The sequence below is a fragment of the Citrus sinensis genome, chromosome 5 (genome assembly GCF_022201045.2).
Source record: "Citrus sinensis cultivar Valencia sweet orange chromosome 5, DVS_A1.0, whole genome shotgun sequence".
NCBI classification, from domain to species: domain Eukaryota; kingdom Viridiplantae; phylum Streptophyta; class Magnoliopsida; order Sapindales; family Rutaceae; genus Citrus; species Citrus sinensis.
The window spans coordinates 35,942,239-35,966,504 of NC_068560.1; the positions used below are offsets into that span (position 1 = coordinate 35,942,239).

The window sequence follows — 24,266 nt, forward strand, 5'->3', positions numbered from 1 at the left end:
TATAATAAAAAGGAAGATGCAAATGCAAACTTTGAAACTTTATGTAAAAATCTCTTTGCTGTCTATTCAATGTATTTGCCATCTAAATTACTAAAAGAACAAATTAAAATTTGTCTTGATTCTTGACGCGATGCTAATTTTATTTAGTATATACAAAACACGCAGTTCTTTCTTTTAAATTTTTTTTTTTTTTTTAAAAAAAGGAGCAAAATCACTTCGAAGTTCAAACAAGTTTCAGAAGAAGACAAGATTTCTTGCATTTCAGAGACAAAATAGGTTGCGTTCACATTGCTAAGGTTCGTTCGATCCAAACTGTAGATCCAGGTAAGGTAATCAAAACCTACTTCTTCGACATCGGGGTATCATTATCAATTAGTAAGATGTGCATAGTTAGATGCATCAATCAATATATCTGAGACTGCATCGTAAGATATCATATGAATAAGAGTAAAATTTATCAAAGATCGAAAAAAAAAAAATTATAAACCTATTTTATCATTTTTGTAATTTTATTAGTATTTCTCTTTGCACCCCTTGAGAAATTATAATTTTAAGGGGTAATTTTTAAAAACCTCCCCTGAGGTTTGAGCTTGTTGCAAGTAGATGGCGAGAATCTGTTTATTTGTAAAAAACCCTCTACCGTCAGTTAATTTTAACATTGACCGTTAGTTGACTGTGCAAAGACAATATTGCCCTTAACAATAGTTTGTAGACTGACATAACTAAAAAAAAAAACTAAAATTGTTGGCGCGAAAAACACAAACCCTATTTTTTTATAATTTTATTCTTGTCAATTCCAAAGATTTATAATATTATAGGTAAAAATTATGATTATTTCATTTTCAAGTTTTTAATTTTATCTTTATTGTAGGAAATTTAAAGAAATATCAATAATTTAAAGAGGATTTTTCAAGTTTTTAATTTTATCTTTTTTGTAGGAATTTTAAGAAAATATCAATAATTTAAAGAGGATAAAATAGCCAACAATTTTGATTTTTTTTTTTAGTTATTTCCGTCTACAAACTATTGTTAAGGGTAATATTGTCTTTGCACAGTCAACTAACGGTCAATGTTAAAATTAACTGACGGTTGGGGATTTTTTACAAATAAATCAATTCTCGTCATCTACTTGCAACAAGCCCAAACCTCAGGGGAGGTTTTTAAAAATTACCCTAATTTTAAGAGAACATAGTCAAATCTTACAAAGCGTTGAAATATATTTTTTAAAATAATATATTTAATTTTGATTAGTTATTAATATTAAGTTGCACATTTTGGATTAAATCATATCAACTTTCAAACTAAATCTAATTATTTTTTAATTGATTTAATTAGATCTTGGGTATTTAAATTATACAACTATACTAATAAATTATAATTGAATGAGATTTTTGAATAATTTTAAAATAAATTTTGACTTAAATGTAATGTATTTAAATAAATTCACAATTTCAACTAATTAGATAACATACATCGTTTGAAAATTTTAAACTAAGCAGGTCAGCGGCATGTTTTAGCATGGGCCACAAAATGTTATGCGCCATGGAACGTTTACTAACATGAAATTATTGAACCAAATTTTGCCAACTCAAACTTAGGAGGTTAGCTTAAATGTTATGTGTCATCTGCTTTGCGATTTGGTAGAATACATATGGTCTCCTTTTGTTTGTTTGTTGGTTGGTTTCCCCCCCTCTTTCTTTTTCATAGTCACGCCTCTTGTCTAACGATATTTGGTCACTTATTTAAGGATAAATTATATCAACACCACCTTAATCTTATTGAGATTTATGTAGCCAAAAAAAATTAAGATTTATCTAACTTTTGATTTTTTTTTTAATCCACCGGTGATCTTGCCGTTAACACAATTACCCATTTGCAGACATCGCATGGGTAATTTTATCAAATTGGTCGGCTTATGTTAATTAGAACAACATAAATTATCTTTGCACCACTCACCAAAAAATTCTTTAATCACCACCTGAATTTTGGCTTTTTTAAAAAAAAAAACTAGCATCAACCTTTTGCCATAAATTTTATTTTTTTGGGTAGTTAAAAACTTGATACTCAACCATAATTAATTTTTGCGTAAATTTTGTTATATTTATGCGAGTAATTCTCAATAAAATTTAGAATTTTGAACATGATTGAGCCAAGTGTCAGACACCTAAAATATACATTGTTGCTAAAATTCCCAAATGAACGTTGAATCGCAATCAACATTAATTAATGGTTCAACAAAAGGCAAATGTGATCATTTAGCTTGCGGGATAGTTTTCTGAAACTTAAATGCCTTGCCTCACTATTTATTTAGGTTCCAAACTATCTTCTTCATGATTGCCTTTCATTTTTATGAGATTTACGTCATGATTAAGACAACTGGAGATGTCTTATAAAATAAGCGATTAAATATGATTACATATTTATTTCTTATCTTCCATAGATTCTTTTTTTTTTTTGTGTCCTAACTTCTTGTATTTTAAAAAATATGTTCTACAAAATGTATACTCCACTAACTGACCTCATATATTTTGAACATGACACGGCTAGAGAGTAATTATTTATTTTATCATGTATTTCGAACAACTCTTTTATTATATATTTCATAGTTGTTTAAGACTCTTATAGTTTATTAAGACAAAAGTGGTTAAATTTTGAACAAATTATTAAATGCACATTATCCCATTGTTCTCACATTTACAAATAGAGAGACTGTGTCACATATTCTATAAGAAATGCATTAAGTTTATCCATTATTTAAAGTTGTTTGAACAACTCTTATAATAGTCTCTTTGTAATTTATGTACACACAAAAAAAGAAAAAAGATCTTAGTTAATTATGTATAATTACTCTATTAAATAAAAGTAAAGGGAAAATGAGCAATGTATTATTTAATGAAGTACCTATTTATTCATTAATGAACTTCTTCATTAACAAATTGGTTGGCAATAAGACTGTAAAAACGAATAACCTAATCATCAACAACACTTGCCTACTTTTTTCGAATCAACAAGCGCATGGAACGCATTAACCAAATCAAATGATTGAACATGTCCCTTATAAACAGTGCACGAACGATGAATAACGCTACCCCTCCGGCGCATGTTAGCACAAAGCATTATCAATCACTGATAAAATTTTATTTTTATTTTAATTTCATTAGCCATTTTATTTTTCTTATTTTAATTTCGCTAGCCATTAAAATGGCAATGATAAATAAAACCAAAAAAATCGTTAATTCCCACAACTCCCAATAAACACGGGGAATTAAATTAATAATAATAATAATAATAATGATAATAATAATTAGGATGGCCGAGCTACCTAATTCCTCCTACGGCTCAAATTCACAATCACAACCACAGACCGCATCATTAAATTTAAAAGTCACATCGTCGTTAAATCCTGTAGTCATTTAATTTAAAGGCCTCGTCGCGCAGACCACTCGAACAATCAACGCAACAACGAAAAGCAATCACATAATTTATCTGCTAAAAATCACAGAAACGAGAAAACCCAAACTAGAAAGCAATCACAAGTTTGACGTGCGTGTGTCGTGTTTCGTCTAAAAGAGGCGGGTGTTGTATTGGAAGTCCGATAGCTGCGATCTTGTGACTCCAGATCTATGCAAAGAAACACAAGAGAAAGAGAGGAGGGGGATATGGTGTGATGACGTGGAAGGAGGCGGGAGGAGATGGCGAGAGGAGAGTGGGGATATCAAGGTCTATGGAGAGGCAAATGGTGCTGTTCGTATAAGAAAACAACTCTCCTCATTTGTTTTATTAACATTGTTATTGCACTCTATGTCCTTCGTTCTATCTACGCTTCTATTTACGTTTTTTCACGTAATGATTTAAAAGGTATGCAGTGCTATTCTCTTTCTATTTTGATTATTTTCTTTCTTTTTTTTTTCTTTTTTGTTGTTGTAATTATTGATAAATATTATGTTATTAGTAATACTTCCTTTTTTTCTTTTTCCAATTATGTACAGTTGTAAAGTACACACCAGATCAGATTAGGAATATGGAAGAATCCGTACGGATTCGCAGAGATAATGAACCAATGGCACTTGTTAAATTGGTAAATTTTTGTTTCCATTGATTGGCTATAAACTTATTTTGGCGTGGAGTGGTTTTTGGATTTAGCTTAATGGAAATGCCGTAGGTGAATGGATTGAAGCAGGAGTTTTCTAGAGACGAATCTGTTTTTGAATTGCCACGGGCTGTTAAGCTGAGGATGATTGATGAGATCCTGCGGAGGTTGCAAAGCTCGGATGTTAAGGGCAATGTTAGCGCACAGAGAGGTGAGAACATCTTGATTTTATGTGTTTTTTCTTTTTTTCTCATCATTTTCATTCCATTAACAAATTGTCATAGTCTGTAATGCAACACTTTTTTGCTGGTAGTATTTCTGCATGTGTATTGCAAATTGTATTAGACACAAGTTTTTGAAAAGGTCGCAGAGTGTCACAAGGTCTTAACCGAAAACTTGATCTAGTTGTTATGTTCGTAAATGGAAAGTCAAATTTACAGGACCAGATAACTACTACAAGTTTAAATACTTATTGTTGAATGCTTGATAACCTTAGAAGATTCATTGCATGGTAATGTGGTGAGACAGTCTAGTCCCAGTTTGGTGATTGATTACCAGGGGATCCAAATACTTAATACGTGATCACATAATTCTAGGTTTACGATTTCTGTTTACATAAATTATGTTCATGCTGATGTGGCCGCTACTTACCAACTGTTGGTGCAGTTTGATCACCTATGGATGAGTAGGGAGTTGATGGTTGATGTATGGCATTTATGCCAACTGATAAATAGTTCGGATGAAGAATTTGGGTGGACCGAGAATGCGGCATCTGTAATAATTTACATAGCAACTCATGTGCAGAGAATTTTATTTTTTCTGTTATGCTGTAATTTGGATATTGAGGTCTTCTGTATGAGTTTTGCATATTGTCTTAGAAATTTATTTCCAGTGGAAATTGAGCTTCCTGGATACACACTGTTTATAGTCAATGGGAAACCTTCTGATAGTGTCAAAGACATTCATTTAGATGACACTGTGCAATGGCATCTGCTTTTTATCATAGGTACCCTTGCTAGAGCAATCTCTAACCATTTAAATTAATTAAGCAGCCATCATAATTCCTATGAAAGATGGACTTGTAGAAGAAGTGGGTGATGGGGCTGAAGGATTAACCCTGCAAAGAATTTTAAAATATGGAATGGAGATTTTGGAATGTATTACTTTTTCTAACCTCTTTCTATCTTCAGATTAAATATATATGTAAGCGAGGCTCCCTTTTCTCTGGATACTGCCAATTTTGGCATGCGATTATGAAATTTTTAGTGATTAATCATCCCTCTTTACCTTTTTCTCTCCACTAGAATTTATGTACCCAAGGAGGGTGATATCAATTTTTTTGCTGCTACCTTCCATTTTCCTTCTAAATGCAAACAAATGGACAAGGTTTTGGCCAAGAGATTTACATCGTCTCAAGATTTGAATGCATAGATTACCATCCCGTGGGTTGCCTTAAGCTGACAGTTTTTATATTTTGTGCAGTATTCCATGGATGTATATGGATCCAATTGGTGGTTTTGCTTGAATTTGTAAATATTTTTTTGATTTTCCTAAGGTACACTTCTTATGTGTGTCAACTGCAGTAACCAATTTGGAAACATGTTTTCCTTGTCATGCAAGTAGTGTATATTATATGTTTCTATGATGGTTATGACTTTTTTCTGTGTCTCCCCCCTTTAGTTACCTTTCTCCAACATATTCACAAATATCAGTTTCTAGGTTGAAAGCTGCATTACTATTTCTTTTTATTGCATTCCCTCATCTCCGTGGGATGAAGCTTTTGAATTTCTGAAACTATAATGTTCAGAAAGTATCCTGAGGTGTCTTCACCAGCACCGTAATCATTGCTTGAGAGAACCGGGAATCTGTGATGTGTCCACCAATAAGCACATATGATTATGTGAATAATCACTTATGAGAACATGTAATTGATTGAGCTAACCTTTTTCGAATTTTAAACTATCATGATACTTGTGATAGAAATTTGTGTGTAGTGATTCATATATCTTGCTATTCATCTTGTTGGCATTTCCCTTTGGTTGAACAGAAGCAGTTGAAAGCTGGCGTAGAGAAAAACTAGAAGAAGCCAAACAGTTGAGTATTGGAAGGCAGGGAATAAATTCAACCATTCTTCAAGAGGAAGCTAGTACGGTCTATTCTCTCAAGGCCTTTGTTTCTGTGGAATTCGAATTTATATTTGAACAAAAACCTTCAAGATTCAGTGTTAAGTTTCACTTTTGATTATTCTACAGGAATGCTAGTAAGAGTGCTGGAATCTGATTGGGCTGCACTCTCTGAAGAAATTGGCCTTTGGATTCCCACTGAAATCATTCACAAAGAACATGGTGATAAGCCCAAGGGTGTAGAAGATGAAGATCTTGGTAACTAATTGATTTCTGCTCATGTCAAACTTAACTGAACCCCCTCTCCCCAATCAAATAATAAATAAAATAACAAAAAGCTGCTTAGAAATGGGTAGTTTTTAGGATTTAAAACTGTTATCAGACTTACTGCCCTCACATCCTTTAATATGGAAAGAATAAAATTGTGTTAAGATTTCTCTTCTACTCTCTGAGGTGTGTACTATTGTTCTCTCCAGACGAAGATGTTTTGCCTGGCAGGCCACCTCCGCCGGAGTGTCACGCCGAACTTCATACGGATTATGATGGTGTGGCTATCAGATGGGGTCTTACGCACCATAGAGACAGTGCAGCTGACTGTTGCCAGGCTTGCATTGAGCAAGCAAAGCGTGCAAAGCCAGGTCAAATGAAATGCAATATATGGGTTTACTGCCCTGCTGAGACAGGGTGCCATTCCCCTGATAAATATGAACACAAATACCAGGAATGCTGGCTGAAATATGTAAGCATCAGTACCTTTTTTCTATTAAGGCATCGAGTCACTTTGTCATTTTCTTTTGCGGCTTAATGAAGCTCTCGTCTGATATCCCTATTTGTCCCATCATAATGCAGGCAGAAAAGCCCAAACTAAACTTCAAGGACAGATATTCTGAAAAATATAGAAATGCCCACCCAGCAGCACCTTTGGTCGTTCCATGGGTCTCTGGTGTTGTTAGTTTGTGATGGGATGGAAATTGGCAAAAGAATGGGCAGTCGATCTAAAAAAGCATCATGACCTGCCAACTGTTGTCATGCTATTGAGACATTTACAGACAGTCATTAAGTTCCACACTCCTTGCACGTTACCCACTCCCGATATCTGGTGAATTTGTTGACATATCTTTACTACGGGTTTTGCTTTTTGGGGAGATAAAAGTGGGGTGCGGGTAGAGAGTGTGATTCCACCACTATTTATGACTTCGGTCATTTTTTGTAACGCATAGATGTAATGGTATTGGCAAAGATTATTCTAAATTGGGCAATCTGATGCCTAAGCAAGGTGTTTTGTTTTGCAGAGACGAACACATAAAACAGCTATGTTGTATTATCCTCCTAATGCTAACTGTGTATCTCTTAACTTTGAAAAAAAAAAAACTTGAATTTATGATTTTCTGTGGTCCATATTTTATTGTTAAAAACACTTCAGATGTAGTTTTGTTCATCGATAATCCTGTTGCAACATGCCGTATCAGGTATGTAGCCTGATGATTTTAGTTGGGGCAATTGACGGTGAATCAGTTATGCTTCATTCACTCGGCCAAGTTTTCAGGTGATCACTGAATACATTCGAAAATGGTTTAATTACATTAATCTATAATTTTGTTTGGATGATTATCAATTTTCCTATGTTAGAATCAATGTATATCACTTATCTTTCTACTATTTTCATAATATTTAAAAATTTCCATAACACCAAAAAAGTTGAAGAAAAAAAAGAGTAAATGAGTCATTTGTTTGATAATTTATATTGTGAATATAAAATAAATATTTATTTAAGAAGAAATATTTAAAGAAATATATCTTATTATTAATTTTTTATTCACACTAAAACATATGTTTCTTATTTTTAGTACTTAATTTTTTAAAATTCCAATTTATATGTTTTATAATAAATATGAATAAAAGTATATTTAAAAATAAAAGTAATGGTGTAAAATTATGTCACCATTTTTTTCCCTATTATGAAAATAATCAAGGAATATGTAGTATATTTTTATTTCAATAGAAGAAAATTTGACAATATCCCTCGTGATTTATTTCCTATTATATAAACTATCATTTTACTATTTTTTTATTTATCCTTTCTTTTGTTATATGCATGCATTCAACCTTTTTTTTTGTGAATGAGAATTTTAAATATAATAAAACTTTAAGTGAATGTGTTTATAATAGATCTATCTCTTTGTATTTATATATACTATTTTTATAATAGATTTTGAATTTCAATTAATACATTTATTTTAATTCCAATGACTAAACAATTATTGATTGGCTTGTGTAATTAACAAGAAAAAAATATCAATGTAATATACTAAAAATAATGTTATAAGTATCATATATTAATGTAAATAAATACATGCTTTAGCTATATATTTTATTTTTCATACTTTATTAAGTAAACATTATCAAATTTTTTTAACCATTAAATAATTTATTTATAATTTATTATAACTAATAAATATAAGTATTGTTAATATTTATGAGGGTATTTATGTTAAAATATTAAATATTATTATTATTATTTTTTTATATGGACTTTTAGTTTAAGGTTTCTATATGCGGACGTTAATTGGCTGTACTGAATTTCTCGTATTTCAGATAGGGAAAACAAATCCCATCAAAATTGATAGGATTTTGAACGTTTACATCCAAAACCCACGAAACTCATATAGCTGCGCGCTCTCCGTATTCGTTCAATTGCCTCCGACGCCGCCATCATCGCCGTTTCCATCAAGTTCCGTCCCGATACCGAAGGTAAATCCTCAGATTCCCTCGTTTTCGCCGATCCTTTTTCTAAGTTGTCATCGAAAACAGGCCCCGGTAGCGTTAATAACAAATGGGCAAATTGTTTATTTGGACGATCTTAAAAGTGTGAATAATGATGTAAATTTGTCAATTTATTTATTCCCAATTTGGGTGTAAATGACTTTGGGTTGGGTAATGAATGGTGCACTGGATTTTGACTGGGAAGGTAGGTAAGCAATGGGTTGGAGAAAGAGAAATAATGGGGTTTTTTAGGGTAATCAGAATCCCAGAGAATTAAGAGTGATGTTGCGTTTAGGGATTTTGTGAATTATCATTGTGATGTTTTACGCTGTATATAATAAAACACCTACCCAATGCCGTCTACACCATTCTAGCATTCTATCAAGTGCCCTTTGTTACGTTGTATGTGTTTGCGTATGTTAGTTAACACCTAGTGGATTAATCGTAAATACGAGCTGATAAATCTGTCACTGGAATAAAGTTGGAAGTGGTTTCAGTGGCCTGCATTTTGGCAAGTCTTGCTGAGGTAGATTGTCCATCATATGTTGGTAACTAGAAGATCTACAAACATCTGCAGGACTACTGATTTTATTCATGAGTGCAGGGCTGTGTTAATTTCTGCACTTCATAATCAATTCTGATATAGGTTTGTTTGTATTGAACTTCAAATTGATAGCTTATTTATTGTATTTGTAGGGACTCTAGTGGAAGCTGAACTTGTTCCCATTGGATTCAACCATGATTTTTGGTGAGAGAGCAATAGAGGAAACACATTATGATATTCTATCTGTGAGAGTAGATGCGAGTTATGAAGAAATCCGTACAGGATATCGATCAGCCATCCTCAATTATCATCCTGATAAACTACAAAACACATCCGAGCTATCTGATCATGACCATGAGTCAGGGGACAGATTCCTAAAAGTACAGAAGGCTTGGGAAATACTCAGCAATTCTAGGTCCCGAGCAGTGTATGATAGCGAGCTCCGGGCTTCGAGACAGGGTATGATTGCTGCTGAGGATGTTAGCTTAGAGGATATGATGATTGAAGAAAATGGAGAAGTTCTGGATCTCTTTTATCAGTGTCGATGTGGTGATTGCTTTTCAATTGATTCAATGGAGTTGGATGATATGGGTTATACATTGTTAAAGAATGGGAATAAGATTTCTTTACAAAGTCCAGATACTTCGCCAGCATCTGTTATTCTACCTTGTGGTTCTTGTTCTCTGCACGTTCGTTTGTTGGTCAATGCTGACATTGAGGTTACAGCTGATGGTCATTTGTGATTAAGTGGAATGATTTTTTTTTTCCTGATTTTGTGGCTAATGATTTGTGCTTAGCGTGATTTCAAAGTTATAGAATTGCTGTTATCTAAAGCACTCACTTCACTTGTACCCGCTGGGACAAGACCCCGAGAATAGAGTCCTCTGTTGTAAACATTTCTCCCTCCAATTAATTAGTTTCAATGTTTCATGATGGTTAGCAGCAATACTGACTGATGTTATCAATATTATGGCGCTATGATATCAGATTAATATTTTCTGGTTTATTTGTGCATTGAGCTGAGACTTGAGATCCCCAGTACAACACGGACATCTTTTATAACCAGAACAAATACTATAGAATTAAAAACGGAAAATTGCACATTTCTATCTTAATTAAAAAGAACAAGCAAAGATTATGATGATGCGGACTTACGCAGCGTGGGTGATTGATCCCAATTCTCAACTTTAAGGTTAGGAACACGTGGCGTCGTATGAGGGCAACTACAGTTAATACCGCGTGTGACCGTATCAGAGCAGTCCCACCCCCGATTCCCCAGGAATATAATACTAGTCAGGATCTTGCCGAAGGACAGAAAAGGGGGGACAAAAAAAAAAAAAAAAAGGCGTTGCGGCCTCGTACTGATTTACCTCATCCAGTATTTTAGGAAGAAACAGGCTTGGGTGACGAGTGTGAGAGGTATGGATTCTTTATTTACAGCTGCTTTTATCATCTCTGTTCTCCTCTTTCTTCCTGCTATCTCCGCAACATTGAGTCTATCTATCTCCAATCGAAATTTGGACTTTTGTTGATTATTTCATTTTGCATTTCAAAGAAACCATTTTTTTTTTTCTGTGAGAAAAGCAATTCAAGTACAGTTAGCAGCCGTGTAGTTGGTACATACAGCGAAAATCACTTTCCAGATTTGTAGCTTGAGCTGATTCTATTTCAAAAATGGGTATGGGATTAAATTAGTTGCTGAAATCACCATTGCATTTTACCGGTTCTATTAAAATACCGATCATTTTGTCTCTAGTCTGAAGAGCCCACTGCTGATTGTAATTATTTCATTAACAAACAAGTATGAGAGATTTCAGACTAGGACTTGTTTTGTGGTTTTATAACTTCACGGACTCTTTCTAACCCTGTGCTAAAGTAAGGAGTGTTATTTTTTCCTTCAATATTTGTGCTGTTTGTTTATATTATTCATATGTTCTTGTATATATTCTTTTTCTTTCTATTTTTCCTTTTAACTGTTATATGCTTCAGAAACAATATGCCAAAAACAGTACTCAGAACAATCTTGGTTAAAATTGTATCTTGAACTATGGTTCTGACATTTTAAGTGATTCTTCTTAGGCTTGCGCCACTTGAGAATTTCAATCAGCAATTGGACTGCCTACATAAAAGGGTCAAGACTAGGTTTAGTTAGGCTGTCTATATTATTAAGGTTCAAGTCAAGCAGCAGACTGCCTCTTTTTGGTACTTGGTGGACAATGTTGCAGTGATGAATATTGAAAGTCAGATTCTTGAGTTATTACTAAGAAAAACCTTCACTTGACTTGAACTAACAATCTCAGCTGAAAAGAGAGATGGGATCTGCTGAGGGAAGCCCCCGTTTTAGTGTCTTTAATGGTGTGAAGATTATCCCATCAACACCTGAAGTTCTCATGGCAGAGATTAATACAGCTATTGCGAATCTTGAGTATGTGCGTGCTACTGCTCATCTTGACTCTCCATCTTCTTCCCTGTTGAAGAATACAAACTCTGATGCTAATGTGACTCCTCAGTTTGATGTAAAAATGGCAGATGAGGCTTATAAGGCAGGATGTGCAGCGTTGGCCGCTGGCAAGCTTGATGAGGCCCTTCATTCTCTGAACCTTTCTCTCTCAAAATGCCCACCTGATAAAACTTCTGCTGTTGCTAAACTTCAGTCGCTAATTTCTCTAACATCTCAGCAACTTCACAAGTCTCCTAACTGACTTAATTGGTTGTGGAATTAAATGGAGCTCACACTGTATGTTCAGATGGGTAATTGCTTGATTGCATGTTTCTTTGATCTTATTATAAAGTATTGTAGTGTTTGTTTTTATTTATTCATTTATTTCATTATTTTTAACTTTCGTTGCGGAGGTTTTTGTTGTTGTGAAACAAAAATTTTACTTCCAGCTACAAGTTCATTTCTCTGGTTAAGGGGATTTACTGCAAAGTGTGAGAATATTTATATATGATAAAATTAAGGTTATTTGTCTAACAAATGTCATAAGGGATGCTCCTAATCACTAAAAGATGGCTCTGCTGTCTCATGCAGTCTTTGTGAAAGACGAACCAGAAAGAGTGTTTGGTGAAATTGCTTTTATTAAGGCTGTGCAAGGTTGGACTAAATTACTTTCTATATCTTTGACTTGATATTTGCAGAAGTCAGATTGCCAGTCTTTCTTAACATTATGTTCAATTGTTTGGAGATTCTATTTGATGATTCATACTCGGGGATGAATATAGATCAGATGTGGCAAGCTTTTGAAAAACCACTCAAAGTCGCCATGAACACAATGTTGAAGGATCTTCTTGCTCGAGAAAAGGTTTGCTTCTTGCGTTTCTTTGGCATTCCGAATCGGATGCAGTTTCAGCTAGTTGAGCTGTTGAAAATGTGACAGATCTAAGGGTGTAAATTTTTTTTGTAAGACATGCTATTTTGGAATATGATCATGATTTTGTGCTAAATGGGCTTATTTTGCTCAACATTGTAAAATCGCTCTTCGTTTATTCCTTTATATATATAAAAACGTTCAGGTTTTTCATTATTCTTAAGGGCTTTCCATAGTCTCATATTTCTCCTGTTATGTTCGCGCCTCTGGGGTAAGGAAGCAATTTTATGAAAGAATAATTCATAGTTGAATGTATTGATGACTTCTACTAGCTGTAATGAGTCGGCTAAGTGTTTGCTTTTTGATTCAGGATATCCCCTGATTCAATTAACAGATAGGCATACACATCCAGATACAAATTCTCTTCAAAAAGCAAACGCTTAGCTCACTCATTACATTTTACGAACGAAATTATTTCCCAATTGAACTTTTTACATGGCTGCTTACTCCACGCCTCGTTAGTTGAGTACTTGCTTCTCTCTCATCATAACTTCGAAAGAAAACTTTTCTTCCTCATCTCAGTCTTTTCTTTTTAAAAGACAAAAAGTAGTTGATTTTACAAATATCCAGCCCTGCTAGCATGATCAGGTGGGGCATTGTTAACTGTTTAGACTTTAATGCGGGTTTCAAATGGACTGCATCATGTCATCTAAGTCATCGTCATGTCGGTTAAAAGAGAGGGAGAAAGAAAAAAAAAGGACCATGAATTACACATTAAATGCTTTTTGACCTTTGTGGTGGAATCATCAGTATCATCTTTTCTACCCGAAATGATCAAGTGGGTGGTTCATGTGAGGAAATAGAAGATAGCAAGAAACAAGTAACTGATAAAGAAATATCCAATAATTGAAACGAAAATTTTCTAGCTGGCAGATAAGATATTGATCAGATCCAATTGTTCAAGGAATTGGAAACAATTGGAAGAATCAGGTAAGTATACTCAACTGATATTTAAATTATTTTCGTATTAGAAAGGAACCCAATTTGTGAATAATATGTTTCTTGGTTCTGTTAGCATGAGAAAACTTGTGAATAATACGTTGATTGCATTTGTCAAATAGCAAGCGGTGCGGTTTGGTGTCATGTCTAGTTCCACTTGACTTCCGGGAGCGAAAACTTGTAAACTAAGCATTTGCTACGGATGATGGATGGCTTTAATAAATTTACTTTTTTTCAAAGAGATGGATGTATTAGAATTTTCAGCAAACAGATAAGCATCAAACGGCGATAAGCATTCGTGCGGGATTTGAGGCTGATTGTTAGATTGTCTTGTGTGCATTTTTTTACTTTGTCTTTACCCCAAAGTGTTAGAAATCTAGTATTTTCAGTAAGCTGTAAGGCCACTATCACACAAGCGATGCAAGTCGATTTCAAACATCAAAGCAGACAGTGAGCTTTTTATATAAGTCATGACTCAAACTCAATTTGTATTTTGCATATTTCATCCAGCTGCTTCTCCAACATGAGTGTCTTTTATCATGAAGAGCCAACGCATCACCACTCCAAGAGATGCAAATTCCTTGCTACGGTTTTGAAGGATGCATTTTCCAATTGCCGCAGTTTCCATGGACGGCTTTCAACTTCACGTCCAGAGGATGAGAATCAAACAAATGACTTCGATGAAGAACTGGAAGTACTCAACCACTAACCAATGCAGATTTGATTTGGATTATCCTATTTTATTATCAATCTTTGAATTGAATGCATTTTGCTTTTGGGTTGCTGTTACCGCAGGTGGTTGTTTCAGAGATCCGAAGTCGAGCAATGGAGAAGTTGAGGCGCAAGCCAGGACTAATGACAGATAGCTTTTCCTGGGTCTTTTCTCCAGGGACTAGAGAAGTGTACATAAAAGCTTTACAACAAAAAGAGGAGGATGATGAAGCTGATGAAGATGCAAGAGAAGAATTCTTTTCAATTGGCAGTTGTTTGTCCTGTTATTCGAGTGCCGTGAGCGGGGAAACATTTTACTCTGTTAAGACTAACTTCTCTCGCAGTTCAAGCCTGAATGGGTTTGATTATCAAGATTTTCGGAAGCTTGATTTTCAGGATTTGCGGCGGTCCATAATACGGGAACTCTGTTATTGTGAAGGATGGCCATTTGGTCTCTGCAGGAAGGCTGTGCTACTTCCACCGTTACCCAAATCACCATCTGAATCTTGGTCATGGCATAAAGGCACCCGAGGAAGAATTGCTAAGTTGCCTTACGTTTAGAAGAATAAATCTTGTTTATCGTGTCCTTTTGTTTCACTGCTGGCGCCGCCGATTAAGAATAATAAAGAGAGCCAGCGGCAATTGGTTTGCTGTTATTTTTCATGATGAATATTGAATTCAATCAAGGGCACGCGATATTGCTCTTCATTCCCGCTTCATTTGCATTCAGAAATTCACAATTGCTTAATACAAGCATTAAAATTAGCAAATGCTTAAGAGCTGTAAATTCAAAATGTATGTATAATGACATTCCTTTTGCATTTGGTTTCTTTTGAAGTCAGTTAGGCTCACAAATGTGATTGAAGGTGCAACTTCTTGTAACCAAATGCCACTGGCCCATTTCAAGCATTTTTTATCCCGTCATATAGATAAATATAGTACATGTCCTGCCGTACTCGAGTTGGAATTTTGATGACTTAATGGTCCTGTTTGAAGGGTTAAGATTTGGTAAGGCCACACTACCAAGAAATTGAAATGATGATAGTTTACGAATATCCAGTAAGAGAAATAACCAGAATTTCCCAAACCAGATGAAAACACGATAAACCACAGATTTATTAATTCTTAGTTACTGCTGACAAAAGAAGCTTTTATTCATCTGCCATGCAATTCCAACCGCGGTTTTGCTGGAGTGAGTGTAACAAACTGTCTCCCACTACTCAGAAGCAAGTTCCAGATGTAAAGAAACCCATAATCACAATAAACCTTTCAGCTATGGGCTAAGCTCTCTGTTCAACATATGACCCCGCAAGTCCTGAGGTTCCAAGAACAGTAACCTGCAATCAGAAGTACAGCAAGTTATTAGAGGGTGTAAAATTATAAGGGATGGAGGAGAAAGGGAAGGACGTATAACAGAATAATGGATTATAATTTTCTAGGCGGTCATATGGTTACTAGCCGATCTATGCTAGATAGATGTACAGATAGAAGAAGTCAATTGAACTTATGACCTAAATGAAACATTTGTCTGTTCCTCAGTAAGAAACATTGGCGTATTTTTATCCTTAATTGGTCTTCCAAACATGAAGCTTCTTATGGAACATCAAATAGGAATGGTACCATGAAGCAGGTAAATTGCTAATATTCATGAATAAGTTATCTAGCAAGAATACCGCAATGACACTGACAACCATAATAAAATACCTTTCCCCACTCAGAACCAAGGCCGGCACATCTCATCTTTAGGAAAATCATCTTTGAACCCAACTCTGTTTCTACCTTCTTCCGCAGATAGGATTCATCAGGGCCAAATGCATCCAAGTAGGTAGCATAACGTTGATAAACTGTACGAATTGCAGAGGATAATTCATTTGACAAGGGTTTTACATTCTACAAAAGATTCAGATCATCAGAACATGACAACAGAAGCGGCAGAAAGAGAAAACAAGTGTACATTTTCACATAAAAATTTATAGTACCTCACCACTTAGCCCAATTTCATCATCAAATTCCATTTTAATGTTCATAATAATCCCAATGAATTCCTCAACTGCTTCAGCAGCACTGAAAACATTTTTCAAGACCTCCTGGCCAGCCTTGTCATCATTATTTCTGGACAACGCACTCTTTGCATCATGGATGACAGAAGCAGGAAGCTCACCCCAGTCTGCAGCCATCAAGTCCTTGAAAGCACGCTGAATTTCAGGGTCTCTTATTACAGGCATGTGAGCAACATCTTCACTGAAAGAACGGTTGCATCCTATGCTCATCACAAGAGAAGACCGGCAATCTAAAGATTTGCACCATGGAAAAACAAGTTCAGAACATGAAGCTATCTCTCAAAAGCACAAAAGTTAAACAGAAAAGTGCAAGTAAACCTAACCAAACACAAATGAAATTGTGCAAAAGTTTCAGAAGCAATTATGGCCAAAATGGGCCATGCTTTGATAATTGTTAAACTACATATTCGCAATGCAGCCATCACTTATACCTAGTTTGAAGTTTCTACCAGAAAAATTACAAGTAGCGGGTCACACCCATTGCCTATGATTCTCAACAGCTGTTGCAGTTTAAAGATCTATTAATGTATTTGAAACTTATTGCAAGCTGGTTTCTTTTTTCTTTTTTTTTGGGGGGGTTGTTGTTGGAGGGTTCACAAAATCCCTAAACAATCATAAAGTAGCCAACTCTTGGCATAATATGTTTCAGTTCAAACAAATAGGAGAGGCAAAAAGCAGCAACTTGCTAGTAATGCAGAGAACTGTGATCACTTGTGATGTTTGTGAAGGTCCTTGGCCAACACAGTTGCTGAAATAAGTTGTTACTTAGGGAAAGGGCACAGTATCTTGACATCCAGAACTCTCTATAAACCTGCTGTAGCATATACTTTAGCTTGCTAAAAGCTACAAGAGACAAAAACACGAAAGCTAATAATTCAAAAAATAAAAATTTCGCTCAAACATCTCTTATCACCTAACATAACCATGAAGTAACAGCAAAGTTAAAGCGGGACAGCAAATCGGACATTTTTTTCTAAAAGAGCTACGAGTCCAAGTAAGCTGATACATCAGATAGACAGAACTTAATAACAGCAAGTTGATCAAACTGCATGCATTTGGATAATCAATTTTTTTGAGACTATCATAAAAAACAGAAAAATAAATTATTAATTTGTGGATCTGATAATAAGGAGGGAAGAGAAGGAAGTACCAAAAGGGATGGATTTGGAAGGAATCGAAGCAGCAGGTGAAGATAAACTGAAGAGCGATCGAGAAGACGACAAGTGGCGGAGATGATGGTTGTTGGCGGCGGCTATTAGTGAAGATCTGACGCACGCTGCTTGCCGTATGGATCTGACACTCATTACTGCTATCTTCTCCATTTCTCTCGCTGCGGTGGTGATGCGAAAATCTCTTGTGGGTTTTCTTCAAATCAATTGGCGTTGTTTGTTGCTCTATTCGACTTTTGAGAATTGCAGAAACGATATTTTGCAAAAATGGCTGAAGTGAGGTACGATGTAGAAATGGATATTACCAATGTACCCCGTCTTAAACGCACATCAGTTTTTACAATGATTAACTAGCGAGATAGAAAATTTCTAATCATTTTCTTATCTTTTTAAATAGAAACTGACGTCGGATTTTATATTTTATCCTTCAAATAACTAAGTATTTATTTATGCAACAAATAAGAAAGTAAAAAGATAAACTTTCTCATAAAAAATTCTTCAAATAGGTAAAAATTAACATTAATTTAATTGAATATTTCCATTCACCAAATTTAATTACCCTTCATTTTATCACTCCAACTATTTTAACTAAATCTTTATTTGTAAGTAATTTTATGCTGTTTTTAAATGTCATAATCATCATCATCATCATTTAATAATTCTATTGATGTACTTTTAATATGTTTTTCAGTTATGTTTGTCCATTTTTAATTTAATGCATGCTAATTAAAAAAATAACTAGTAATTAATAAATTAAATATATAATATTATTTATAAAATTAAAAAAACATGTAGCTATATATGTATGAGTTTAATGATATTTAACAGGATAAAAAAAGTACCATTAAATAGTTGTTATTTTGTTTGAAAGGAAAAATAAATAGTAATTATAGGTTTTATAGTTATTTTCTCTTTTTAATAAAAATAATAAAATATTGATAGAAGAAAAATAAACTAACCGGACAATATTAAAGAAGGAGAAACATACCTTATTTGAAAAAAAATCCTAATTAAAGTGTCTTTTAGAGTATTTAATATTGATGCGGCTCTTAACATTTTGATGATGTTCTTATCCTTTTGAAAAATCATTAAATTTGTTAATTTTTTTAGGTTTTATACACTTAAAATGAACTATTAACCAGCATCCTTCATAATAATAATAGTAATAATAATTCAAGTTAAATAATCATGGACCTGCGTCTTGGATGAATAAACATGCCGACATTGAGGAGCATTTTTATCTAGAGACACTGCTAACACCAACATTGCTCATAATATGGCTCTTACAGTTGGACACCCACACCCTGGGCCTGGGACCAAGCCCGAGTTTGGGCTTATACTTATTGTCCTCATTTTGGGAGGTTGCATTGGTCTACCCATACTTCTGGGGTTCTGATCCTATCGACTATGAAGCTGCCAATCCTAATGCAATGGCATCAGTGGACCGTTTGTGGTCCATCCCTGCTACATACCAAGACTCTTGGGCTGCTCTTCGATGGGTTGTTTCCCATTCAAATAACCATGGACACGAGTCTTGGTTGAATGAACATGCCGGCTATAATCTGAAGACAGTGTTGGCCCCAACATTGCTCATAATATAGCTATTACAGCTGGACACTCACACCCTAGGCCCGAGCCCGAGTGTGGGCTTAAACTTATTGTCCCTGTTTTGGGGGTGCTTTGGTCCACCCATACTTTTGGGGTTCCGATCCTGCCGGCTCTGAAGCTGCTAATCCCGACGCAATGGCATCAGCGGACCGTTTGTGGCCTTTTTGTGTCCTTCACATCCGGATCATGATGACCAATCGCTCAAACCAGTGGCTGCAGATGCTCCAAGCTTGGTGAACCTTGAATGTAGCAGAGTGTTGGTTTGCGTGGCTGAAAATGATCTGTTGAAAGAAAGAGGGTGGCTTTATTATCAAGAATTGGGCAGGCGTGGGTGGATTGGCGTTGTGGAGATTCAAGAGACACAAGGTGAGGATCATGGGTTTCATTTGTATGCTCTGGGGAATGAAAAGGCCCAGGATATGATCAAAAGATTGGCTGCATTCTTCAACAGGGAAATGCCTCCTTTACTATGATTTGTGGGCTTTGGGCTTCATTAATAGGCAATAGCTGCTATGCTCGATTCTATTATGAGTAGAACTAGCAACACCTATTTTTAAATGCTTGAGAAACCCTGTTTTCGATTATACCAAAAATACCCTTTTATTCTTAAACTCCATTTGCTCTGTTTGTTTTTTCAGTTTTCTAACTCAGAAAATAAATGGAGTATTACTTCTCTTATAGTCTTCTTCTCTACCCTCTACCTAAATAATTCTTTTGGGTGATAACTCCGATTTAAAATAAACATATTTAAGCTTTAGTTTAAAAGTAGTATTTAACTAAGTATGAAAATAATTATATTTTTTATTAAAAAAAAGCATGAAAGAAAAGAAACAAGGATTATTTGAATAAAGTATTGGATAGATGAGGATTGAGGAATATATATATATAGAGAGAGAGATAGATAGATAGAGAGAGAGAGAGAAAAAAAAGAAAAGAGAAAGTGACATTTTGGTGTATTGAAAGAGTTTGCAAATCAAATCAATTATAAAATGTGGGTTTCTTTTAAGGATTAAAGGGAAAGAAACAGCAAATGAAATGTAATTTCATTAGTAATGGGTGTCTATTGAAGGGGTGTAAATGTCGTTTGTCGTTCTTTAGATTGCTTTTTCTAAATTACAAATCTATGTGTTGAACTTTATTATCATTATCTTGTTATCTTGCTTTCTGAGATTGCTTTTTCTAAATTCAATGTAAATGACGTTTGTCGTTTTTTGAACTTTATTAAATTTCAAAAAATTATTAAACCGTGCAATTCAATGGTGTAACGACAGTTTAATTGTATAATGCTATTATACTATTAAATCGTGTATTTTAATAGCTTTCATAATCATTACACTATTAAATCGCACGGTTTAATAGTTTTTTTAGAATATATATATGTATGTATGTATGTATTTTACTAACATTGATGTCTTGACTAGAGAATGACTCTATATATATATAGTGAGCTTTTAATGAAAAAAACTCTAACCATATTAAAGTTAGTGACAACTGACAAGTTCAAAGATTAATAAATATACATTTTAATTTACTATAAGATAAAATATGCAGTTTAATCTGTGCTATTTCATCATTTTGTTTATCTCTAACTTTAATATAATAAGGAATTCTTGATTAGAAAATTATTATAAATATAAATATGCGCAATGGCACACCTACTGCCTGATTGTTGGTAGGCGCCCCATTACCCGATCAATGATCATGACATGTGGTCTATCACGCACATGATCATATGTATTGTTTGGGGGTGAAAAGCACTATGACCGGACACCTATGAGCACAAACGTGCTCCTCTCATGGAAACTCGTTTCCGAGGAGCCATCTACTGGTCATTCTGATATGTTTGGTCAGAGGACATGCGACGAGAGACTCTGGTCCAGTTGACTAAAAAATTTGGTCAACGACAATTATTAGTACGTGGGTTTCCTGCAGAAAGTTTGGGCACAAAACCCACTCGACACCGGTTCACTCACGATAATGCAATTGACCCCGTAATGATCGTGAGGAAGAGGAAACAGTACAAGAAATTTGACTTTTTAAGACGATGGAGACTTTGTTTTGACTTTTTCTATTATGTGCTTGTATCATGCTTATAAATATTAAAATGATTTTCTTCTTTTGTATTGAGAAGACTGAAACGCTTGAAGAGTCTACTGAATTGATTGCTTTACTTCAAAGATGTTCTAGAGTGAGGCCAAAAGGGTGGTGTAGTATGGAAGCAAAAGCTTAATATGTAAGTTATTCCAATTTATTTATATTTACTGGTAGAAATTAAATTTACATATTTATTTTGAATGCAAAGTATATTTGGGATTGAGGACGTGTTTGCTTGAAAAATTTAGTTAATGTTTTATTCTAGCTTTGTGTTATTTTTTCACTCATATTTTTACAAGTGCTATTGGTCTTACTATTTGCTATTTGTTTAATCTTAGTCAATGAGACTTATTATTCAATAAGGACATGATTCTCTTTCTTCTGTAGATGTATTTAGTATTATTTTTAAAGGTATATTAATTATTAACTTCTAATTATGCAGGACTAAATGATAGAAATGAAGAAAAACTTCAATATCGAGGAAAGTGTTAAGCCATTAACTGATAATCAAATTTATAAAATCATGTCAGGAAAGAAATCCAATTTTGTGAAGAAAATGACAGGTCCTTCAAAGATAGCATCCACCGTAGCATTGTTCCAACAAAATCAGGAGATGGCGAAGACGATTAAAGAGCAAGCAAAAAAGATTGAGAAACAAGATAATAGACTACAGGTAATTGAAGATCTCGTGAGATTCATGAAAGAGCAACCATCGTTTTCACTTAACATTCCTGCATTATTTCAATGTCATGCTTTGTATTTAAATCTTTTGGATTATAAATAAATATTTTGAAGTCTTTTTTTTTAATGTTAGTATCATTGTTGTTGGTTTGTTTATTAATGACTACACTTGTATTTAATAATCACACCAATTTTTCTATTACGATGTAACTAGTTGTAACATAATAAAATACATCGTCCTTAAAAATAATGTGAGATAATATTGGTTTTCATTTGAAACGGAAGTAATTTTCATGGAATAATATTTTTTGAATCAAAATGTTTTGGTCACTAGATATCAATATATGTGACTATAATATGTCATCGTGGATGCTTTCTTTTAACGACAATTGGAAGTAGTCATTAAATAATAAAGTATATTATGATTAAAAATAATTTGAGACTATATTACATAGATTTTGCAATGAAAGAATCCGTTGCAACATGTTAATTTTTCTAACTAAATGTTATAGTTGTGAATGCTTAAATTTTATGACAAGAGATAATGGTCACTTAATTTTTTTTGATACAATATAATTAGTCACGAAATAGTAAAATGAATTGTCCTTAAAATAAATTTAAGACTAAATTAATTACAAATTGTATTTGCAAAAATTGTCACAAATGACAACTACTTGGGACGATTATGTAACGTCACGATATGTAAATTTTAACAACAGAAAAATAGTGTTGCTAATTGTATATTTGAACCTCTAAAATGACGATTTTTAGTAATTATTGCGACTATATTTACAAACTCTCGAGACAAAATTATTGTCACTATAGATCACATATTATGACAAATGTGAGGTGTAATTGATTGCATTTTTAAGTCTCTAATTTGACCATTTTGAATACCATTTGTGACAATTTTAACTTAATTTTAAGACAATTATCTTTGTCACAAAAACATATTATAACATGAGAAAAATAATTTTAGTCGTTAGACCATTTTAAGACGGTCTTTCCACAACTATCATATGACAATTTATTTTTTGTCATAAAAAATGTAAGGTGACTAATTTATTATCTTTAATGACTAAATTTTTTTGTAATAAAATATTATTTTTCTTGTAGTGAAACCGAGTATGCCGGTTGAGAATAAGAGATAGAAAGGATGAAGGTAAAGGGGTTAGACTCTTACAGATTGAATTGACCTATGTTCATTTTTCTCTCCACCTTACAACTTTTATTTGATCTTTCTTTAAGCCTTAAAACCAATTTCTTTTGATTTTGGGAGCAAAGATAATAATAGTTAAACCACAAGATTGGAGGCATAAATTTTCTAAGTAAACTCATATCGTTGACTTGAGCATCGAATGATTTACGCCTGAAAAACCTCTGGCGTCCTTGACGGGTTGTTTGTGAGTTTAGGAGTCTTCAGAGGAGAAGCTCAAGATCGCAAAGTCCTATTTGTGAAGAAAGGAAGCAGTTCATAATCGTCCCCAATCAATTATAAATGTAAGTGTTAACATAGTTGTATGGCGGATTCTACATCAACATGTATGTATGTATGTATGTATGTATGTATATATGTATGTATGTATGTATGTGTGTATGTGTTTATATGTATATATTTGTGTATGTATATATTATTAATAAAATAATATTCGATGGCCTGCTTAATTACTTTTCGTGTTTCATGAAGTGCGCTATACAGGAAAAGACATCTTAACAGTTCATTTGAAATTTGGTACAAAACATTTATTTATAGCGCAAAGGAATGAGTTGTTCTGTATTCAATTTTGGTTTTCACTCGCCGACAATAACGAAAATATTTTCAAAGGACAACGGGAGTGAAGGTGCATTTTAATTAATCCAAATCAAACCTTTATTCGAATCAATATCAAATCTTAGATGATGCAAATTCCTATATTATTTCAGATTCGATAAATCTTAGAGGTAGCTGAGTATTACTTCTAAACTAAATAATTAAATAGATGAGTAACAATATACTTATAAAGTATACATAGAAAATGATACGATTTGTGACCACATGTGATTTATCTATTGATAATGTGAAATTATCTCACTAGTAATAGCATAAAAAATTAAGTATTATTTACCACATAACTGT

At 33.8% G+C, this 24,266-nt stretch overlaps 3 protein-coding genes across 4 annotated transcripts; 2 read left to right on the forward strand and 1 right to left on the reverse strand.

Annotated features, from left to right (window-relative positions):
- The first annotated feature begins 3,324 nt into the window (after positions 1 to 3,324).
- LOC102618221 (uncharacterized) lies at positions 3,325 to 7,611 on the forward strand. 2 transcript variants are annotated; one of them, XM_006473289.4, is made up of 7 exons: positions 3,325 to 3,858; positions 3,990 to 4,078; positions 4,181 to 4,301; positions 6,138 to 6,236; positions 6,343 to 6,471; positions 6,690 to 6,952; positions 7,063 to 7,611. In XM_006473289.4, the coding sequence occupies exons 1-7, from the start codon at positions 3,693 to 3,695 to the stop codon at positions 7,171 to 7,173; spliced, it is 978 nt and encodes a 325-aa protein (XP_006473352.2). In that variant the 5' UTR covers positions 3,325 to 3,692; the 3' UTR covers positions 7,174 to 7,611. The 2 variants fall into 2 exon arrangements, with proteins under 2 accessions (XP_006473352.2, XP_006473351.2); XM_006473288.4 differs by having other exon boundaries at positions 3,327 to 3,858; positions 4,163 to 4,301.
- A 6,003-nt stretch (positions 7,612 to 13,614) lies between these two features.
- LOC102619479 (uncharacterized) lies at positions 13,615 to 15,255 on the forward strand. Its single transcript, XM_006473290.4, has 3 exons — positions 13,615 to 13,818; positions 14,338 to 14,521; positions 14,623 to 15,255. Exons 2-3 carry the CDS (start codon positions 14,351 to 14,353, stop codon positions 15,097 to 15,099), a joined length of 648 nt encoding a protein of 215 aa, XP_006473353.2. The 5' UTR covers positions 13,615 to 13,818; positions 14,338 to 14,350; the 3' UTR covers positions 15,100 to 15,255.
- Positions 15,256 to 15,630: 375 nt separating this feature from the next.
- LOC102619787 (succinate dehydrogenase subunit 5, mitochondrial) lies at positions 15,631 to 18,040 on the reverse strand. The gene is made up of 4 exons (XM_006473291.4): positions 17,749 to 18,040; positions 16,518 to 16,828; positions 16,243 to 16,428; positions 15,631 to 15,875 (listed from the first exon to the last, which is right to left on the reverse strand). The coding sequence occupies exons 1-4, from the start codon at positions 17,918 to 17,920 to the stop codon at positions 15,819 to 15,821; spliced, it is 726 nt and encodes a 241-aa protein (XP_006473354.2). The 5' UTR covers positions 17,921 to 18,040; the 3' UTR covers positions 15,631 to 15,818.
- Positions 18,041 to 24,266: the final 6,226 nt, after the last annotated feature.